Source organism: Myotis nattereri (assembly GCF_964212035.1).
Source record: "Myotis nattereri genome assembly, chromosome: 3".
In the NCBI taxonomy this organism is placed as follows: Eukaryota; Metazoa; Chordata; class Mammalia; order Chiroptera; family Vespertilionidae; genus Myotis; species Myotis nattereri.
The window spans coordinates 162,299,641-162,319,135 of NC_138077.1; the positions used below are offsets into that span (position 1 = coordinate 162,299,641).

At 40.6% G+C, this 19,495-nt stretch overlaps 1 protein-coding gene across 1 annotated transcript in view; it reads left to right on the forward strand.

The window, feature by feature from the left end:
- The first annotated feature begins 328 nt into the window (after positions 1-328).
- ERICH3 (glutamate rich 3) overlaps positions 329-19,495 on the forward strand; it is a 101,592-nt gene continuing 82,425 nt past the window's right edge. The window contains exon 1 of the mRNA XM_081086510.1: positions 329-751. Coding sequence (XP_080942636.1) covers positions 729-751 — 23 coding nt within the window. The 5' untranslated portion in view covers positions 329-728. The remainder of the gene's footprint in view (positions 752-19,495) is intronic.

The window sequence follows — 19,495 nt, forward strand, 5'->3', positions numbered from 1 at the left end:
CCTCTGAGCTTCGGAACAGCCAGCCTCCTGGGAGTGGGGACTCAGCTAGGAGCAAAGATGGGAATTTTACAAGGAGGAAATGGCCCGATTGCAGCGCCTAGCAGATGCAGAAGCAACATAAAACCCCAAAGCAGATTGAGAAAGGCTTCTTTCTCTTGAGTTTGCAGTCTAGGGTCTGTTTTACAAGAAGCAATGCCACACACTGTAGCTGCTCCCTGCTCTTCGTAGTGCCCGGAGCCAACTCCCCGCCTTCCCTAGGGCCTAGCAGGAGACACACCAGCCTAAGCACACTGCCTGTGAGTGTGAGTGTGTGTGTGTGTGTGTGTGTGTGTGTGTGTGTGTTCGGATTACAGGTGCTGGGGAACCCGCGTCCCGCAGCAACAGACCAGGAGCTGGGTGTCCTCTCACTTAGGGGCCCAGAAGAAGGGCCAGCAGCTGAGCCTCCCCGGGCTGGGTTCCAGCACAGCCTTGGCTTCTCCGCAGCCTGGGCGCTTGCATTCTCTCCTCCCTTAGCAACCGGGAGGCTGTGGATACCGCCCGCGGGTGGGGGCCCGGGAGGCTGCGGGTGGCTGGGGCGCAGGGGTGGCGGCAGCCCAGCCCAGGTGCCACGCGAACGGGCGACGCAGTGCGGAGCCCCCGCGCGAGCGATTGCCAGGGCGGCAGCGAGCATCGGCCCCACGCAGCCACCCTCCGCACCTGCTGCGGGGTCCAAAAACGACCCTGCAAAAATGAGCCATTCTCACCCCGCTGGGTAAGTGACAACTGCGGCTGTTTTTTCTTTCTTTTTTTTTTTTTTTCTTTTTACAACTGCAGCTTTTCCACGCAGTGGCAGGTGGCGGCTTCAGGCGGCGGCCCCTCCTTCTCCCTCCTGCGGCGGAGGGAAGAGGCGAAGGGAGAGCGACTGGGGGATGGGGCGAGGAGTAAAATAATAGGGATTCTGGGTGGCAGTGAGGATGGCAGAAATCCCAGGCTTCCTGTCTCCTCCCTCCCCTTTCCTCGCTTCGTTCACGTTCATCCCTTTTGAAATGTTCGCTCTGGAAGGATCTAAAAAGTGGATGTGAGAAATGCATCCATTAAGCAGGGACCTTAGCTGGGATCAAGGCCACCCTGTGGAGTGGAACGTATGTGCTTAAATGCTAAAGTAGAGGTCACCAACATACGCATTCGTTGGGAGATCCGGGAGTGAGATAGACACATTCTCACCGTGGCATCTTGCAGACACACGAAGTGTGAGTTGGCTTGAAGCTGAGGGTGGTTGCATTGTGAGGAGTGCCTCTCATTTCTGGGGTTTTATCTGCCCCGACCCCAAAGGGCCTTTAATAGCATTTTGACCAGGAGAGGTGGTATGACACAGACAAGGAAGGAGAAACGGAAGGAGTTGTGTGCCTGTATGTTTACAGGCCATCTTCCCTTTGGGGAGGGTGACTCCACCGAAGACATATTTAGGCAACTATTCAATCCATTCTAGAAAGTTAACAAGGTCATTATTGGCTATTGCCCCCCCCCCCCAAAAAAAAATAGTCTTTGTCCTTTTAGTGGAAGAGTGAATATCCAATTTCTGAATTAAGCAATGTAATGCATAATACATAATTTTTTTTAATCATGATACATCTAGTGAGTAGGTAATATCCCAGTTGATCTTACAACTAATTTGAAGATGTTTTCCTTTTTAACTGGATTTATTGCACATTTTCAAGAGCAGCAAATTAGCAGAGGACACCATATTTAAGATCATTTGGAGTTTGTAATGTCTAAAATACCACATTAGTCTTTGTGCTTTGGATTTATAGTCAAACTTAAAGATTTAATTTTTTTAAATGAATTTTCTGACTGTAATGACATAAACAAAAATGTTTGAAAAAACTAAAGGCATACAAGGTGCCCTGTTGGAAGTCAATTTTAGAACTTTCTGGAAAGTGATGTAGCTATGACTAGACAAAGTTCTTATTTGATCTCAAATTGAATTTCGTTGAGGTGCTTCAAGGCTTTGATGCTGAGCTCCCGTGCAGTTTCAGTTAGCCGTGGACCACGTGGGATGTGGATGGCACTATTTGTCTGCATCTGCTGTTTGTAGTATGTCCACATTCGGGAAAATGAATGTGTCAGTCATGGTTGTCTTACTATGTTTTTCAAGTTTTTAGCTAAGTGAGAATCTGATTAGACCATTCAATCATCTATTTTAAAATGTGGAAAAACTTGTAGCTGCTTATGAAACTGTGCATGATTAAGATTTCAGAAACTGCCCTTGCCGGTTTGGCTCAGTGGATAGAGCATCGGCCTGTGGACTGAAGGGTCCCAGGTTCGATTCCGGTCAAGGGCATGTACCTTGGTTGTGGGCACATCCCCATTAGGAGGTGTGCAGGAGGCAGCTGATCGATGTTTCTCTCTCGTCGATGTTTCTAACTCTCTATTCCTCTCCCTTCCTCTCTGTGAAAAATCAATAAAATATATTTTAAAAAAAGATTTCAGAAACTGAAGTGAAATTTTTCTGAAGCTCCATGAGTTTCAAGTGCATGGGAGAAGGACAAATCTGTGATCCAGTGAACGAGTATGCTTCACAGTGTTCTTCGAGAAAGGTATTAAGATGCCAACAATCATTTTGCACTAAAATTGGAAGCTCCTGGAGTGTAGACACCATATCTCATTCATCTTTGTGTCCCCTTTACCTAGGACAAATGTGCTGTATACAGTAAAGCTCAACAGATGCTTGTTGAATGAATGGCATCATTTGATGGAACATCCAGTCTAGAGGTGGATGTACTCACATGGGAAGGCCATATTAGAGCTTAACATTTATCAAGTGCTTACCATGTGCCAGACTCTAGTATAATGTTTTACACAAAATACCTCTATTAATCTTTGCATCTATTCCATAAAGCAGGTTCTAGTCACCCTTATTTTTACAGGTAAGGGAAGTGAGGACTGGGAACTTTCTAAAGATCTCACAGGAAGGCAGGTTCAGGGCTGGCACGCAAAGCCACTTAGTCCAGCTTCAGAGCCCATGGGCTTAAACCATTATACCTCTCCTGGTCAACAGCTGAAGTTTGTGGGAGCCCTACACATAGAGCAATTCTTATCCAGATCAGGCTGACATCTTTCAGGTGGTAGCTGCATACAAATATCTAGTCTCTTAATATATGATTAGGAAATGATTTTGTTATAGTGTGTAAAAGTACATATATATTTTGGTTTCGGATCATCAAAAATAAATGAAAATAATAAACATAACAACTCTAAATGTCTTAAAATCCACCCGAGAACAAAATTATTCAAATTGCTAAAGTTTTCCCCTCCATATAAGTAGTGATTATTTTTCTTGCCTGTGCTACCATTTGGAAATAATAAAACTTTCAGTAGCAAGTAAAAGGTTTCATTAAAGCCGAGAAAGCTTTTCCATCATTACTGAAGCAGTTTGTACTTATTACATGTGAAGGATAAAGTGGTAATAAAGTGCAGTTGTACAATAAAACAGAAATTTTAAATCCCTAAAATTCCACCGATCAATAAGTGACGCCCGGATGCTTTCTCTCGGGGCTTCCTTTTGAGTTCCACTGCTTACTTAATTACAGCAGGAGACACTTGACGTACAAATTGCAAAGGGCCTGTGCTGACTTCGTTCAGATGGAGTTTGGAGTCAATAAAAGTAGTCTTAAAAACGTCTGCCACAGATTATAATAAAGACTGAATCTGAGCTGCATTTCAATTTGGGGGAAGCCAAGTAGAAAGCACCATTTCTGGCATTGCCATCTCCAGTGAAACCGTCTCAGAGTGGGGCATTGCAGTTGGTAGCCTCGCTGGTTTGCTAAATCTCACCCTGAGTTGCTCTTTGTTTGTAGGTTGTGCACTAGTCTTAGAGATGGAATGGCGATTTTATACCCCTCAGTCATTCATGACAATAAAATGATAATGCTCTCTTGGCTCCTGCAAAGGCTCATCTCTGAATCCTTGGATCTTTTAAGTAGAAAGAGTCACATTCGTATGTAATTTGCTTTGCGGAACTGGAAGAATGGGGAACATTATCGTTTACGACAAGATAAAGGCGCACAAGATGTGTGTTTGGAAAGATTCTGCCAAGACTTGGAAGCACTTATTTTTGTTGTTTAAACTTATTAATTCACACTTTTTTAATGTAAGGAAGTGTTTCTGTAGTGACAATATTCTGAAGTGTGATGTAGAATTAACACATCCTTAGTACTCTCTGCTAACTCAGCCCTTCATCAAAAGCAAAGTAAAAACTACTGAAAGTAAAATTGTCCATTTTTAAATTGTAGATAAGTATATCCAAAAACGAAGCCCCCAAAATCACAAATCTGCCATGTTATGTAGTGGGAGCGTCCATTGCACTTTGTCTCTGCTTTCCTCATTAGCGAACAGTGTAATGCTTTGTATGTTTGTAGTCACATTCTAGTTTGTTGCTCATCAACCACTCCCACTACCAAAATACATCACACAGAATTTCAGATTTGAAGTCATTATGTATTTCATTTCCAATTGGGTAGTCCCTAATTAACCTCCTGCTAATATTAGCAACTTAACTTCTAGAAGTAAATGGTTTCTGGTTAAAGTGAATTGCATGTGCTCATTTTTTTTTTACTTCCTCTCTTATTTTGTTAGAGATTCTGCTCATTTGTTTTTAGAGATGGGATGTCTTCTCTTAGTCCTTGGCTTAGCAAACCTGCTCATATAAGTAGATGGAAATGAAAAGAGATTAGTTATACAATGTCACTCAAATCTTTGAATTCCTTCAGAGTCATATGCCAAAAATCACATAGTGATCTATCATTGAAAATTGTTTTCAAAGATCTTTCAAATGGCAACTCAGTTAGGTCTTCCCTTCAGTTCTGTTGAAAGCAAAGGATTGGAAACAAAGGATTGCAATCCTACTTGTTGCCCAGTTATGAAAGCCATTTGTTGTATCATCATCAACTTCAGTTGTCCTTCTGTTTTGCAGATGTTTTTCTAAGTTTGGTGCACCCTAATAAGACACTACCAGATGGTGAGATATGTACCTTTCTGTTGTAAAAACAGAAAGATAAAAGGGAAGGATGAATTATTATGATTGGAAGTGCATTTTTCAGGTAGATCAGCTTTAGGAAACTTGAGGCTCTAAACTTGATTCCCTTAAAACTATCCTTGCCTGGGATCCCCTAGGAAAGTCTTTGGGTATCCCCAGAAGTGTGCATATCCCAATTAGCAAATGTCTGATTTAGAGAACAGGTGCTGTCAGATGCAGTCTCCTGTAGCATTCTTTCTTTCTTCTAGTTCCCCCCCCGCCCCCCCCCACCCCCCCGCTTTGAGGCATTTCATTTGGACATATGCATTGTATCCTTAGAAAAAGAATCCCAGGGGTTTCCCTCCTGTATGTTCTTGTCTTGCTTCTTCATGGTCCATAATGCTTGCTGTGGTTGTCAAGGCATTGCTAACTGGGAAGAGAAGTGGAAACTTCTCCAACTTACTTTAGTTATTAATAATTACATAATTTTTTCAGAGTGTGAGAAAATAAAACTTCTCTGACTCAATTCTCAATTAAAAAATCAGCCTCAAATAATTGACCTGGGGTTTATGTATTCTTGAGACTTTATGTTTCCAGAGATATAATTTCCATTGACAACTTCAGATTCTGTAAGATAATACGGCCATAATATTTTAAATGTTAGTTACTAATTTTGGTATAGACCCAGAGAAGTTGTATGCAGATTGGATTATTGGATCTTTTCTTCAAATGGCTTACTCACTTTTCCATACAGTTAATTGTAAATAGTATGTACTTTGGCATAATTTTATTATGTCCATAAGTTTAAAATAAGATCAAATTAAGTGAAGGTAAAATTTGTAAAAAAGGAAAAAATCTAGGATTCAACATTCATAATAGTTTGCAAATATTTTTTTAACTTTCCCTAAACTTGAAATCCCAAATGATATGCGTATGATTTATATTTAAAAAAGGAAAAAGGATAAAGAGGACAATTAATTAAATCATGTTCAAAGTAAAACCCTTGGCACTACAAATAAAGATAGTGATTGGATATATATTTATGCTTTTAATTAAACTATTTAAGATGGATGTATTTCTATACATTTACTTCATTAACTTAGTTTTTGTTTAAATGATCAACTACTAGTCCTGATTGCTTTGGAGAAGACTTGTACAATGCCCTCAAAAGAGAATTAATTACTTTAGTGTGTAGATACTACATTGTGATTTTTGTTGACTTCCTTGCTTTGGCCGCTCTCCATGATTATCAAACTTAAGCATGCAAAGAATTACTGAGTAGAGTGGTATAAACAAATCCATGAGTATTGTACTTTTTTGAGTTAAATTAATGACGTTTAAGGATATTTTTGACTACATAGTATGTTTGCATCTTGTACTGACTGAAAAAGTCAACCCAGATGTAAGCTAGGACTCCATTATACCTCTGGTCTTCACCTGAGCAGAAGCTATTTGGTTCTTTCACTCGCCAGAAACTCTAGATCGCTCTCTTCTTGCAAATGTCCCAATTAGGGAACGTATCCTTCATGGACAACAGCATTATTGCATTTTGTTTTATCAGAAAATATATCTAGGTTTAAGTAAATCACCTGAGAGCTTGCCTTTCTGGATTAGTGTTTTTCTGGAGAAAAGAGAAAAAGAGGTGACAAGTTCAGTAGATGCATCTTAAAAATCATGCTTTACTGAAACTCTGTCTCAGGTATTAGGATTAAAAGTCTATTGAGAATTGTTGCCAAGTCATTGTTTTTATAGTGAAATATAAGAACATACAAAAACCACACAAACATACAGGAATGATACTTTAAAAGTGAAGAACATTTTAAAATGTAGATGTAGGACTCTGGTTTCCTTGACAACTTCTTGTTTTCTTGCAGGTCTCCTCTCACTCCCACTCTTATTTCCCTATCACTTTCGTATGGTTAACTCTAGTCTATGGGTAGATTATTGTGAGTTGCAATTTTTTTTCTTCTTCCCCATGCTCTGGGGACTTTCATTGGAGAGCTTCGTTCACCTCTCTTCATCCATCCCAGCTCTCTACACGAATGTGGTAAGATCCTGAGGGTATCTGCTCCCCTTTTAGGATGGGTCACCAATGATCCTTTTCTGTTTGACAGATCAGATCATTCAGAATCAAAGTGTAGCAGCTTGGGTTTCTTTGTACTCAGCAAACATGTACTTTTTTTCTTCTGTCTAAGTCCACGTTGCATACTTAAATTGGCCACATTTCTGGTTATGCCTGTGTTATGGGTTGAATTTTGCCTCCCACCTCAGTTCAAATATCAAAGCCCTAGCTCCCAGTACCTCATATCTGACTGTATTTGGAGGTCTTTAACGAGGTAATTAAGGTTAAATGAGGTCGGTGGGTTGGGCCCTAATCTAATATGATCAGTGTCCTTAAAAAAAGAGGAGATTAGGACACACATACACACAGAGAGAAGACCACTGTGTTGATGCATGGAGAAGACAGCCATCTGTGAGCCAAAGAGAGATGCCTGGAGCAGATCCTTCCCTCATGGCCGCCAGAAGAAACTCATCCTGCTGACACCTTGATTTTGGATTCATAGCCTCCCAGAATTGTGAGAGAATAAATTTCTGTTATTTAAGCTACCCAGTCTGTGATACTTTGTAAGAGCAGACCTAGCACATTAATACAACTATTTGCACCCACTGATGCTCTTTATTACTTGGCCCTGCAAAAGCTGAAGATGGTCTTTATGGGAAATGCAGAGTCATTGAGAATACATGATTTGAGAATATGAGGTCATGGGGGGCGGTGGAGATTGGAAGCCAAAAGTTCAAAAGGGAGATAAAAATAAGAGCAAATAGAAGATATGATTAAAGGATTAGTGAGGAGAAATAATTAAGACAATACATCAATGATCTCTACTGGTAAGTATTGAGCTTTTCTTTTGTTAAGTCTGATTAGTAATCAAATTACTCCCCACCTCTCAGTGGGTGACATTAGTTTCGATATAAAATTGAACATTTTAAGCTGGTGATCCATTTTTCAGTGACTCTTATTATTTTCTTATAATAGTAATAAACATATAAATTAATGAGAATTCTTGGGGCAAAATATTGAAGCCACGGAAGGAACAGCAGGGAACTAAACAGGCAATATAAATTGCACATAGTAGTTATGAAACAGCATTAAAAACTAAGGATTTTCAATTGAATTGAATCATTGTTTTATAGTAGCAGTTAATTTGGTATTCTCTCTATACACAATATTGTAATATTTTATATTTGTGAATATTATGTGGCTCTCATATTGAGAAGTTGTTTCTCTTGATGTCTTGCTTCAAGATATTTACAATAATATTGTTTCTGTTGCTTAGATTCAAATAAAAATAAGCTGCTTTAAATTAGAATAATAAACTTAGAAGGGATCTGAAATCTCTGGTACTAAGGATACAAGTGGTTTTCTATTTTCCTCCTTGTACTTATCTGTATTTTGAAAAATTTCTACTTTGAGCAGGAAAATACAAGGAGGAAAATAAAATTGTTTGAAATCCTACCATCCATAAATAATCATAGTTAGTATTTTTGTATTTTCTTTCTTCTCCATTTTCCTCTGGATTATTCCTATTCTTAAAGCTATGCTAAGGAAGCAACACTGTTTGAAAAGGTGTTTCTAAGATGCATTGTTTTGAAGTTACACCAAAAGATATCATATAGACACGTCCCCTCCCATTCCAGTCATCTTTATCTTTCCCTTATAAACTACAAAGCCTTTGAGGTTGGAGACCCAACTCTCTACATACTTTGCTTCTTCATGTAGCTCCAGAACAATGACCTGAACTTAGCTCAATAATCGCTGACATATGTCTCCTATCTTAGTGATCATTTATGACAAGTTCCAAGAGTACATTTTTTGCTCATTCATTCAATTAGTATCTACCGAGTGCCTATTATGTGCTAGTCACCAAGCTTCCAGTTCATTTGAGTTCTTGAAACAAAACATGAGTAGGGAGTTTTTTAAATAAATTTTTCAAAGTCACTGACCTTCATTGAATTTTGCGGTTTGGGGGGCAGCAGGGTGATTATATCAATTAGGAATATGTTCAACTGCAAGTAAGAGAAACCCAAACAAATAGTGGCATAAGCCATAATAGCATTTATTATTTATTTCACAAGTCATGTGGAAGTGGGTGATTCTATTTTTTTCTCAGATTTCACCACAATTCATAAGGATTTACATAAGTTATAACTGTTACTCTTCGTTCCTACATTTTCCCCCTCTAAAACTTGAGACTTAGAGCTTTGACCCAGGCTGGAATCTTCCAGAATAGGAAGTGGGTCAGGCTGACCTCAGGCTGCAGACTGTGAAGAGGGGTTTTGAGGTTCCAGTCCTTGGTGAGGAGATGGGCGCAGAGAAATAAAAAAAAGAAAAAGAAAAGAAAAAGAAAGAAAAGTCTGATGTTACAAAGCCAAATGCAAGAGCATGGAGCAGGAACCACATCCCAAAGCCCTATGTCAGGGTGCAGGGAGCTCAAGCAAGGACACTGGGAGACAGAGCCAAGGGAATTTAGAAACTGTAGTGGGGAGTGCGGAGAGGCAGCATTTCACAGGAGACATGATGAAGGGCTTGACGTGTCTGAAGGATTGGAACTGTCTGCAATTTTCTCTTCTTTCTTTTTTTTCTTTTTCTAAATGAAATGGAATGAAATTCCAAAAGAAAAAAATCAATGTCCCATTACAAAATTATGAGATAAGCATGCTATAGTGGGAAGCGTAATATTTTTGGAGTCAGAAAGACTTAGATTTGAATCTCAGTTTTGCTCCAGGTGAACTGAGGAAAGTTAATTTCTCTGTGCTTCACTTTACTCTTTCAAAAAATGGAGGGTAAAAAACACCTTTCTTGTAGAAACATTGGCACGTACTAGAGAATCGCTGAATGGCAACCATTGTATATTTATTTTTATTTTGGTGCAGAGAGCATGTTGCTTAATTTTTTTCCCTAGTTTTATTTTTCTAGCTTTCTTGAGATATGACTGACAAATAACACTGTGTAAGTTTAAGGTGCACAATGTGACACTTTTATATACAGTTATATTATGAAATGATTATTACAATAAAGTTACTTAACATATCTTTAAATCTTTAGGATTCATCTTTTAAAGTACATCAGCCAAAAACACATAAAATAAACAGCTCAAAGTAAAAAGAGATATCCTAACTAAACTAATTGGGAGGGAAGATGAGGAAATTAGCTTTCAGACCATAAATCACTTTCTTGTTCAATTAAACAAATTCATTTTAAATGGTAACCTGTTCTTAAATTTGTGTATTTTTACAAAGAAAATTAACACTGACCCACCTCTGCATAATCCAAGAATGAGTTTGCCCTTTTAAGAACCCATAATCTGGATAATTGAGAATTCTAAGAAACATGAATGTTTGTCCTTCTCTAGCATATTTATTCTTCTTATCTAATCTGATAATTTGGGACAGACTCAGGAAGCTGCATCATTACTTCGACACTGACGAATGGCAGAAGGACTGGTGAAAATATGATGGGGCCTTTCTTTTAATGATTGATCATTTAAAACTTAGTCAACCTCTTTAACCTTTGACCAGATGTCCTTACTACTTTAAACCTCACTATGCACATAAAAATTACATTTTAGAGAGCTGAGAAGATATCTAAAGAGGATAATTTGTTACCCTTCCTCACCGAACACACCTGGTATTTTATTGTTGTGATCTTCTTTGGTGGCTGTTTCTTTTTGTTGTTTTGTTTTGTTTGTATTTGTGTAGTGCACGTTGGCTGGTCCGGGAAGGACTTGCTTCCGTGTGCAGATAGTGGCCTGCAGATTATCCAGCTGTCAGCATCTTCAGGGCCTGCCTTCGCTCCAGAGTACCACCTGATCCAAGGTCACATCCTTCCTGGGCAGCCCTCAGAGGTGACTGAGCATGGAGGGATATAGACAGAGGCTTGGCCCCTTCAGCTTGGCCAAGGCTGTGCTTCCCTTATTGTGCATCTTGACTTCTCCCTCTGCGCAATCCTGCTTCCACTTTCTTCCTTTCACAAATATTGGCCCCTAATAAACATCTTGCACCTCAACTGAATTTCAGTATGTGTGCTGAACAATTCAGACATTTGCTTTCCTGAGAGGAGGTGAGTATGGACAAGCCAGAGAAGGAGGTGGGGGGAGGAGGAGGAAGAACCTGAAAACACCAAGGTTTACTATGTAGAGAGGAATTGTCAGTTAGGAGGGAGAAAAGACACAGGGAAGGAAGGTTGGGTATATGCAAGGCAACCTTCACCTACCTATTAATTTCGCTTAAATCACTTCTTGATATGGGAATATATAGAATAACATGGAAGTTTTTCATACCTTCTCTAAAAGACCTCACTTTTCTAATTTGTTAACTCACAATGGATATTGACAGCTAGAAAGGCATTTGAAGATTAAAAAAAAAACCACCCACACAATATTTATTTACTTTTAACATTAAAAAAATACATCCCAGACATTGTTCTGTGTAACTAGAATACTAGGCCTTAGTGAATAGGACCAAGTTAACACCCTAATGGAATTTAAAATATTTAGATAAGGGTACTTAAGGAACCTGTCTTTCTGACTTAAAAACATAGTGGTCAGATTTTCATGAGCTTCTTCCTAAGAGGATAATGAGTAACCACTCTTTGAGGAATAAATAGGGAGAAATAGATTTTAAGTGTTGTTTCTTTCAAGGAAGGCTTTCTTCCAATGGGGAAAGTTAAATATGGAAAGAAATTACTCATGGTAGAAGCCTTTATAAAGTAGTTACTGTCACCCGCATAGAATTATTTCAGTTTAGGTTTAAATTAATAATTGGAGAGGAGGTGTATACTCAATGATAACTTCCTAAAATTCATTGAGCATTTACTGTGTGCTATGTAAATTATTGAGTGCTTTATACATATTGACTCATTTAATGTTCTAAATAACTTTCTAAAGTAACACTGTGACTATTTCCATTTTCAGAGGAAGATCTAAAGCACATCCAAGTTAAGTACCTTGCCCCTGGTTGCTAATCTACTTAACAAACCAGTTAAGATTCAAACTCAGGATATTGGACTTGAAAGATCAAACCCCTAACTACCATACTCTGCCATCTCCAGACACAGCAGGAGGATATAGGTGTCAAAAAGAGAGAACATATAATTCATCTCATTTCCTCGCTTAAAACCCTCCATTGCTGTCATAAAACCATACAATTCCAGGACCTTTGGGCATTCAATACTACAGGTCACCACTTTGCTCTTTAAACAATTTCCTTTTATTGAGTGAAAATACCATCCCTATAGTTTTATTGTGATCGTCCTGCCTTCTTAGCACCTTTCACATGGTAACCATCCACTTCTCTGACTCCCTACATGTCTTTCCTTCTCCAGGCTGACCTCTGCGGGACATTTGACTGTACTTCATAGGACACAATTCAGCTAGTATCTAAAGCAGAGCAGTCCCTGATTTGAATCCTGGATCTCTCTTGAACTAGTTGTGAGCTATACCTCAGTTTACTCATCTATGACAAGGGAGGATAATAGTACCTTGCAGGTTTGTTTTGAGAATTAAAAAATACAGTGAATGTCATATAAGTGTGTACTGTGTGTCCTACAGAAATTTAAGTGGTCAGTAAATGCTACAGATGAAAACGATTGATTTCCAGAACTTTTCCTTTTGTCACCTTTGCTCCAAATAGCCTTCTTACCATTCTTAACTTGGATGCTACTTTTCTATTAATGCATATTTTTAAGTGGCCATAGTTTTTATTTTCCGTTCAAAGATGTAAGATTCTCAAGTGCCCAAAGAAGAGCATGTTATAGGGAAATGGCCCATCTCAGTGCGCAGGAGCCCACTGACTCCCACCGCACTGCTTTCCTATGGACGCATCTGTGAACAGTGTAAAACCATCTTGCCAGCAGTCAGCACTGTCAGAGATTAGTTTTGTTTTTACTGGTCACTTCAACCCATCATATTAAGGCTATAAATAAAATAATATTATGGTTCTCATCTGGCTGCATCATTAGAATAGATGAAATTGTAAATCAATATTTAGCATAATTGCTGAGATCTGGCTGGTTTGGATGCAAATAAAAAAGAATGAAGAATGGAATATAAAATCATTTATATGATATCAGTTCAGTCACCCTTCATAAAGTGGCAGGCAGCAGAGACTCATGGTCTAATTTTCGGTGGCAGAGTTTTCTTATAAAGGGTTGGTAAATAATTAACCCTTGTGTCAATTGCTCTTCTGTATTGGTCTTTCTGCAAGTTTCCTTTCCAAAAAGGCTGTGTTGTTGTGTTTTTTTTTCTGCCTCCATGGAAACTTTTTCTTCTAATGAAACTTCAGAGTACACTGTAAAGGCACTTATGTGACAAAAACAAAACTAACATTGTCAGCATGCTCATCCACACTAAGCATTCTGCATTTTAAAAAGGACAAAATATTTAAAGCATGCTTTTAAATTTCTTTTGTTCTAGACTGTTTTCAGTTATTTCCTGAAGCAGAACAAAGGATGTGATCCTTACACATGGATTTTTTTTTTAAGGATATGTGCCAAGGAATTGGACTAATATATGTTGTTTCCATTAATTGATTTATTCATTAATTCACAAATATCGGCTGAGTGTTTGCTGTAGGCATGGCTCCAGACTGTACCTTTTGGGAGGGACACAGGAAGAAATCTTATATGAAATTAAAGGGAATGATTAAATATGGAGGAAAGAAACTCTGGTGGAAGGTAGTGAGACAAGGACCCTCAGAAAGGGATGGGTAGAGTTCTGTGGGAATTACTATAGCATTGTTTTTGAGGTCTTTGATCTGAGTTTACTGATGAAACTCAGTTTCTTGAATATAAAATGAGGGAGTTGGCTAGATCTTATGTGGTCATTTCCACATGATTTCTATAACCCAATGATGCAGTAGCTCCAAGAAAATACACCTCCATAGCAGTAAACAGATCAGTCACTTCAGGAAGGAGTCACAACATTGTAGGTCATGGTGATCATTGTAAGGGGCAGAAGATGGAAGTCTTCAGCATTAGCCATCCGTAAGAGGTGGAATTAGAATCTGACCTCAAGACTTCTGAATTCAAATCCCATCTTTTTTATTTCATCAAATTTACTTTGGAAAGGACATATTTGATATAGATTTATTTGCCTTTAATTGCAGGGAAATCGTACCTCTTAAGATTTAAAGTATCTGGTTGCATATTTCCTAAATTTTGTTTCTCATCAGTAATAGACAGGCAGTTTTAGAGATAGAAAGCTGAGAAGCTTAATTTTTCTGTGCCGTTTCCAGATATTTTATTTGGGGAATTTATTTCAATTTAGATTTTATTAACTTCCTAGCTTAGAATCTTGCTGAGATTCAAAATCTTAGGCTTGGTTGAGTGGCTTGAGTGTGATGAGTTCCTCCTGAGAGCCGTAAATCAGTGGATACTTGCAAATCTTTTCGGATGGACAATGAGAGAGGCCTTTGGGTTGAGGGATGGAGCTCCATTCTTTGTGAACTGCAACATAAAGGCAATCAAGCCACAGCAGCCTGTGGTTTGTGTAACTTGCTTTCCCAATACCAGGACCTGTGGCAGAAACATTTCACCTGACTGCTGTTGCTAGAAGCCGGCCGTGGTAGTGGAGGGCTGATGTGAGCCCTTCTTGAACACAGTCACAGTCTCTACAAATCACAGATTTAGTGACCTCTGAAATGCAAAGCACCTCTCGATTAGGTTTTTCATTTTTAGTAATAAAACTGTGCTCATTCACCTAAGTCTCACTTGATTCTGTTAAATATAAAATGGTGTAATCAGTTTTTCCAGATTGGTAGGTGAGTTGAAATTTTCCATTTGTGGCGATGTAAAGAGATATCTTGCATAAAATCTTTTGATTGAAATGCCACTGAGAAATGTCAATGTATCTGCCAGAGTCCATGTGTTCTATTCATTAGGGATAGGAAATGGTTGAATGTGTATATAAGCCCCTTTGGTCAAATATTGTACAGTGGGGCCTTGACTTACGAGTTTAATTCATTCTGAGACCCAGCTCGTTAAGGAGCTCCTTAAGGAGCTCATTAACTCAAATTACTCTGTCAACTCAATGCAAAAAATCCGCCGAGAGACAGGTGGTATCTAGTCGGGACATTCATAAGTCAAGGCCCCACTGTATCCAAAAATATAATTTCTGGATTAATAACTACATACTAAGGACTAATGTGTCTTTTTGCATATTAGATAAAGTAAGTTACCTCTGTACTCTTATCCTTGTGAGGAAAAATAAAGTGCTCCTAGACTACCGCTTGTTCATTTGTTTTAGAGCTCACATTTGGCACATCGAGATTAGATCAGCAGGGTGGGTAGGCTCCAACTTGCTTTGTACATGTTGGTGTGGTTTTAAAACTGTCTTTCTCTGTCCGAGAAGTGTCTTTTTGGAGAGTGGGGGTCACCGGCATGACTGATTACTAGACAATGTGTGTGACAGCCAACTAACCATCACATTCGGTGCCCAGTGTTTCTGCTCCCTCGCATCTGGCATATAAGAAAAATCCATGGTAGACAGAATAATGACCCCTGAAGTGTGCCCCTGCTGTAATCCTCAGAACAGGCGACTAGGTTACTTTACATAGCAGGGGGAATTAGGATTGCAGATGGAAATTAACCTGGCTAATCAGCTGACCTTAAAATAAAATTGTCCTGGGTCAGTCTGGATGGACCCAAGGGAAGTATTCGCAGTGGCCCCTCAATGAGGAAAAGGGAAGCAGAAGAGCCAGACCCGGAGAGATGGCACCATGAGAAAGATGACCTGCCATCGAGGACATTAGCAATGGAAGGGGCCGGGAGCCAAGGGATCACACAGCCTCTGGAATGTGGGAAAGGAAAGAGAAACAATTCTTCCTTAGAACTTCCAGAGGGAATGCAGCCCGGCCGACACCTGGGTTTCCACCCAGTGAGACCCATTTGGACTTTTTGTCCTCCAGAACTATGAGGCAATAACGTGATCCTTTTGTACAGCAGCAATAGGAGCTACACAAACTTCATTAATTTAAACAGCCTAAGTCACAATTTGAGCTAATAAAACTGGTTATGTCCAAAATGATTTTTATATTCTCCCTGAACAAGTTTGTTAAGGAAACCTGCAGTGTAAAACAGATTGTAGAAATATATACATACTAGAGGCCCGGTGCACAAAAATTTGTGCACTGGCAGGGGAGGGGGGTGGGGGTGTCCCTCAGCCCCTCTTGTGCTCTCTCACAGTCTGGGACCCCTCAGGAGATAACCACCTGCTGGCTTAGGCCTGCTCCCCGGGTGGCAGATGGCAGGCCTGATCCCTCAGTGCCTGCCCTGCCTCCCCAGGTTGCGCACACGACAGGGCCAATCCGGGGGTTGGGGTGCCACCCCAGGTCGGATTGCACATGGGATGCCCGGGCGGGCCGGCTGATCGCTGTTGCCCCTCCTGGCCCCCCTGGGTTGGGTCACACACGGACGCCCACCACCCAGGGTCACAGATAGCAGGCCCAGATGACTGCAGGGCAGGCGGGATGGCGCTGTCCCGCCCTGCCTGCAGTATGCAAATTAGCCGCCATCTTTGTTGGTGGTTAATTTGCATATTGCACTGGTTAGCCAATGGGAGGTGTAGCGAAGGTATGGTTAATTACCATGTTTGTCTATTATTAGATATGATAATATATTTAAGAATAAGAAGATTTAAACATATCAGCACATTGCTTTTATGTTAATATTATAGCTACTTATAAATGGAAGTTATATATTTGTTAATTTTTGTCTATAAGAAACTTCATTTAAAATTTTTCTATCTCTTTACTAGGTAGAATAATATTTCTTCATGACTATTTCATGATTCATATTTTTCCATCATTATGAATTTCTTATATATTTTGCATATTAACTCCTCATCAAATACATGGTTTGCAAAGGGACTTTTGAAGGTGATTCTAGTGATGGCTCGGGAGCAAAGGGAGTGGAGAGAAAGAGTCCTCTTCATAGAGAATGCATAAATAACCACTTGCAGGGTGTTTTGTGGTGAATAGAACCATTGAGGTGGAAGGAGGGTAGGCCATTTGCTCCCATTGCAGATGCAGCAAATGGTGGAGACAGGATTGAACTTGTGGACGAAAGGGGCCACATGCTAACCTGACAAGCTCAGGGAAGGCCTGCATGGCAGTCTTGCAAACTCAGACACCTAAAGTAACTGATAGATTCTCCCTTCCCCCAACTGGTGGGCGGACTATGATGTAACCTACAGCCCGGAAATACCTGAGTTACTAACCCATGTACCTTATATGGACTATACATTGGACCACCAATCCACACCTGCCAAATACCTTAAGCCTTGTTCCTATATGGACTATACAGTAAGCCACCAATCAGTGTGTGCCAAGTACACTAAGCCCCCACCCCTTCCCATTCCACCCCTCAAAAGGCATGCTCACCCCTGCACATGCTGCTGTCTTCCCTTTGCGAGACAGCCTGGCAGGTGCTTCTCCTCTAATAAAGCCTGTAGTCCTGGTTCACGGCCTCTGTCTGATCTTTCAGTAACCACAAAGGATGGTCTGAAATTAAACTTTAACTAAAAGCAGTTATGGTGGGCGGTTACGTCCTAGGCCGGTATCTTCACTGACAAGGTCAACCTTTACCTTAACTGAGCCTAGGTGTCTTTTTTGCATCTATAATAACATATCCTTGAAATGTCTAGGTAACTTGTAACTTCCCTTTCTTTTTCTGGACCCCTTGGGGCACAACCTAATGTGCCTGGGCTCCAGGACAGATACCACAAATTCCTTCATTGTTATGTTAGTTGTTCTTACACCCACCTAAGTATGTGTCTATCATTTTACTTTTTATCCAATCCCAGGGGTTTCCCTGCTTTGCTTTCTCCCACCTCTCTAGTCTATCACCAATGGATTTCATGTAACACACCTATGTCCCTTGATGGCAATGTATAAATACAGATGTGACCTGCCATTCTCCGGAGCATTATCTCAATTCATTGAGGTTCTGCTTCCTGGCATATGTCAACAGTTTGGCTCAAATAAACTCACAAAAATTCTTTACAGGTTTCAATGGTTTTTTTTACGTTAACAAACTGGAGCTGGAGTCTGAACCACTGCAGGCCTCGCCCTCCACAAGGGTAGACAGTGTGGGGCCAGGTATTCCTGGGAGAGAAGGCTGCAGAATTCCTCTATTAGTGTGCCCATGACACCTTAACCCTAGGTTTTCCTAGGATGGACTTAACCTTAGGCAATAATCTTGTTTTGGAGCTTTTCCATTTTAGGAAGGTAGAAGATATGTAATAGGTATTCACATTGCAGGAACCTAGAAGAAAACAAGTAAGAGTTTGTGTGTGAAAGTGGTTTGTGATGTGCAGAGTGGGATGGGGACTGATATTGGGACACTCAGTAACCATTTATGAATGAATTGGCCTCTAACACAGGAAGAAATCAAGTGCACACACACTCTCTCTGTCTGCACATTCACAACTCCCCTCTGGACTGGGGCTCTTTAGTGAAGGATCTGTGCCATCTCGCAGTCCCAGTGCCTCATCACATGCCGTGAAAACAGTACTCAACCCCTATGAAGTTGAGACGGCCCCTGTGAGGTCGAGACGGTCCCAGTGAGGTTAAAACAGCCCCAGTGAGGCTGAAATGGCCCCGGTGAGGTTGAAACGGCCCCGGTGAGGTTGAAACGGCCCCGGTGAGGCTGAAACAGCCCTGGGGAGGCTGAATCAGCCCCGGTGAGGTTGAGATGGCCCTGGTGAGCCTACAATGGCCCCGGTGAGGTTGAAACGGCCCCTGTGAGGTTGAGGCAGCCCCCGTGAGGCTGGGATGGCCCCTGTGAGGCTGAGATGGCCCCTGTGAGACTGAGATGGCCCCTGGGAAGCTGAGAGAAATACCACATGAACTCACTCATTTGTGGATAACAAGAAACATTATAGACTAATGAACAAAAATGGATACAGAGGCAGAGCAACATTGAGCAGAATGTCAAACTACAGTGGGAACCCTGGGGAGGGTTGGGGGGAGTAGGAGATCAACCGAAGGACTTATATGCATGCATATGAGATTAACTAATGGACACAAGACACTAGGGGGTGGGGGAAGCCGGGGGAATGTCAGGGGGGAAAAAAGGAGACATGTGTAATACTCTTTGTAATACTTTAAGAAATAATAATAATAAAAAAACGGTACTCAAGAAACTTTTGTGATGAGTAATATTGCAGTGCCTCCCCTAGTCGCTGGAGTTTTTATGGGATGGATACACTCTCTGTGCGGGCAGATGGAGGGTCTAATAGGAATCACGACTTCATTACTTCAGAGCCCCATTTAGACATTCAACATGGTGGGGGGCAGGGTGTTCAGGACTGAGTATTGAGAGGCTGCAGCTGGGAAGGCAGCACCCCCAGTGACTCAGCAGCCACAACTCTAACCCTCAGGTGCCACAGGGTGTGGGTGTGCATTTGTTTCCCGGAGGACTTTTCTCCAGGCATTGAGCCAGAA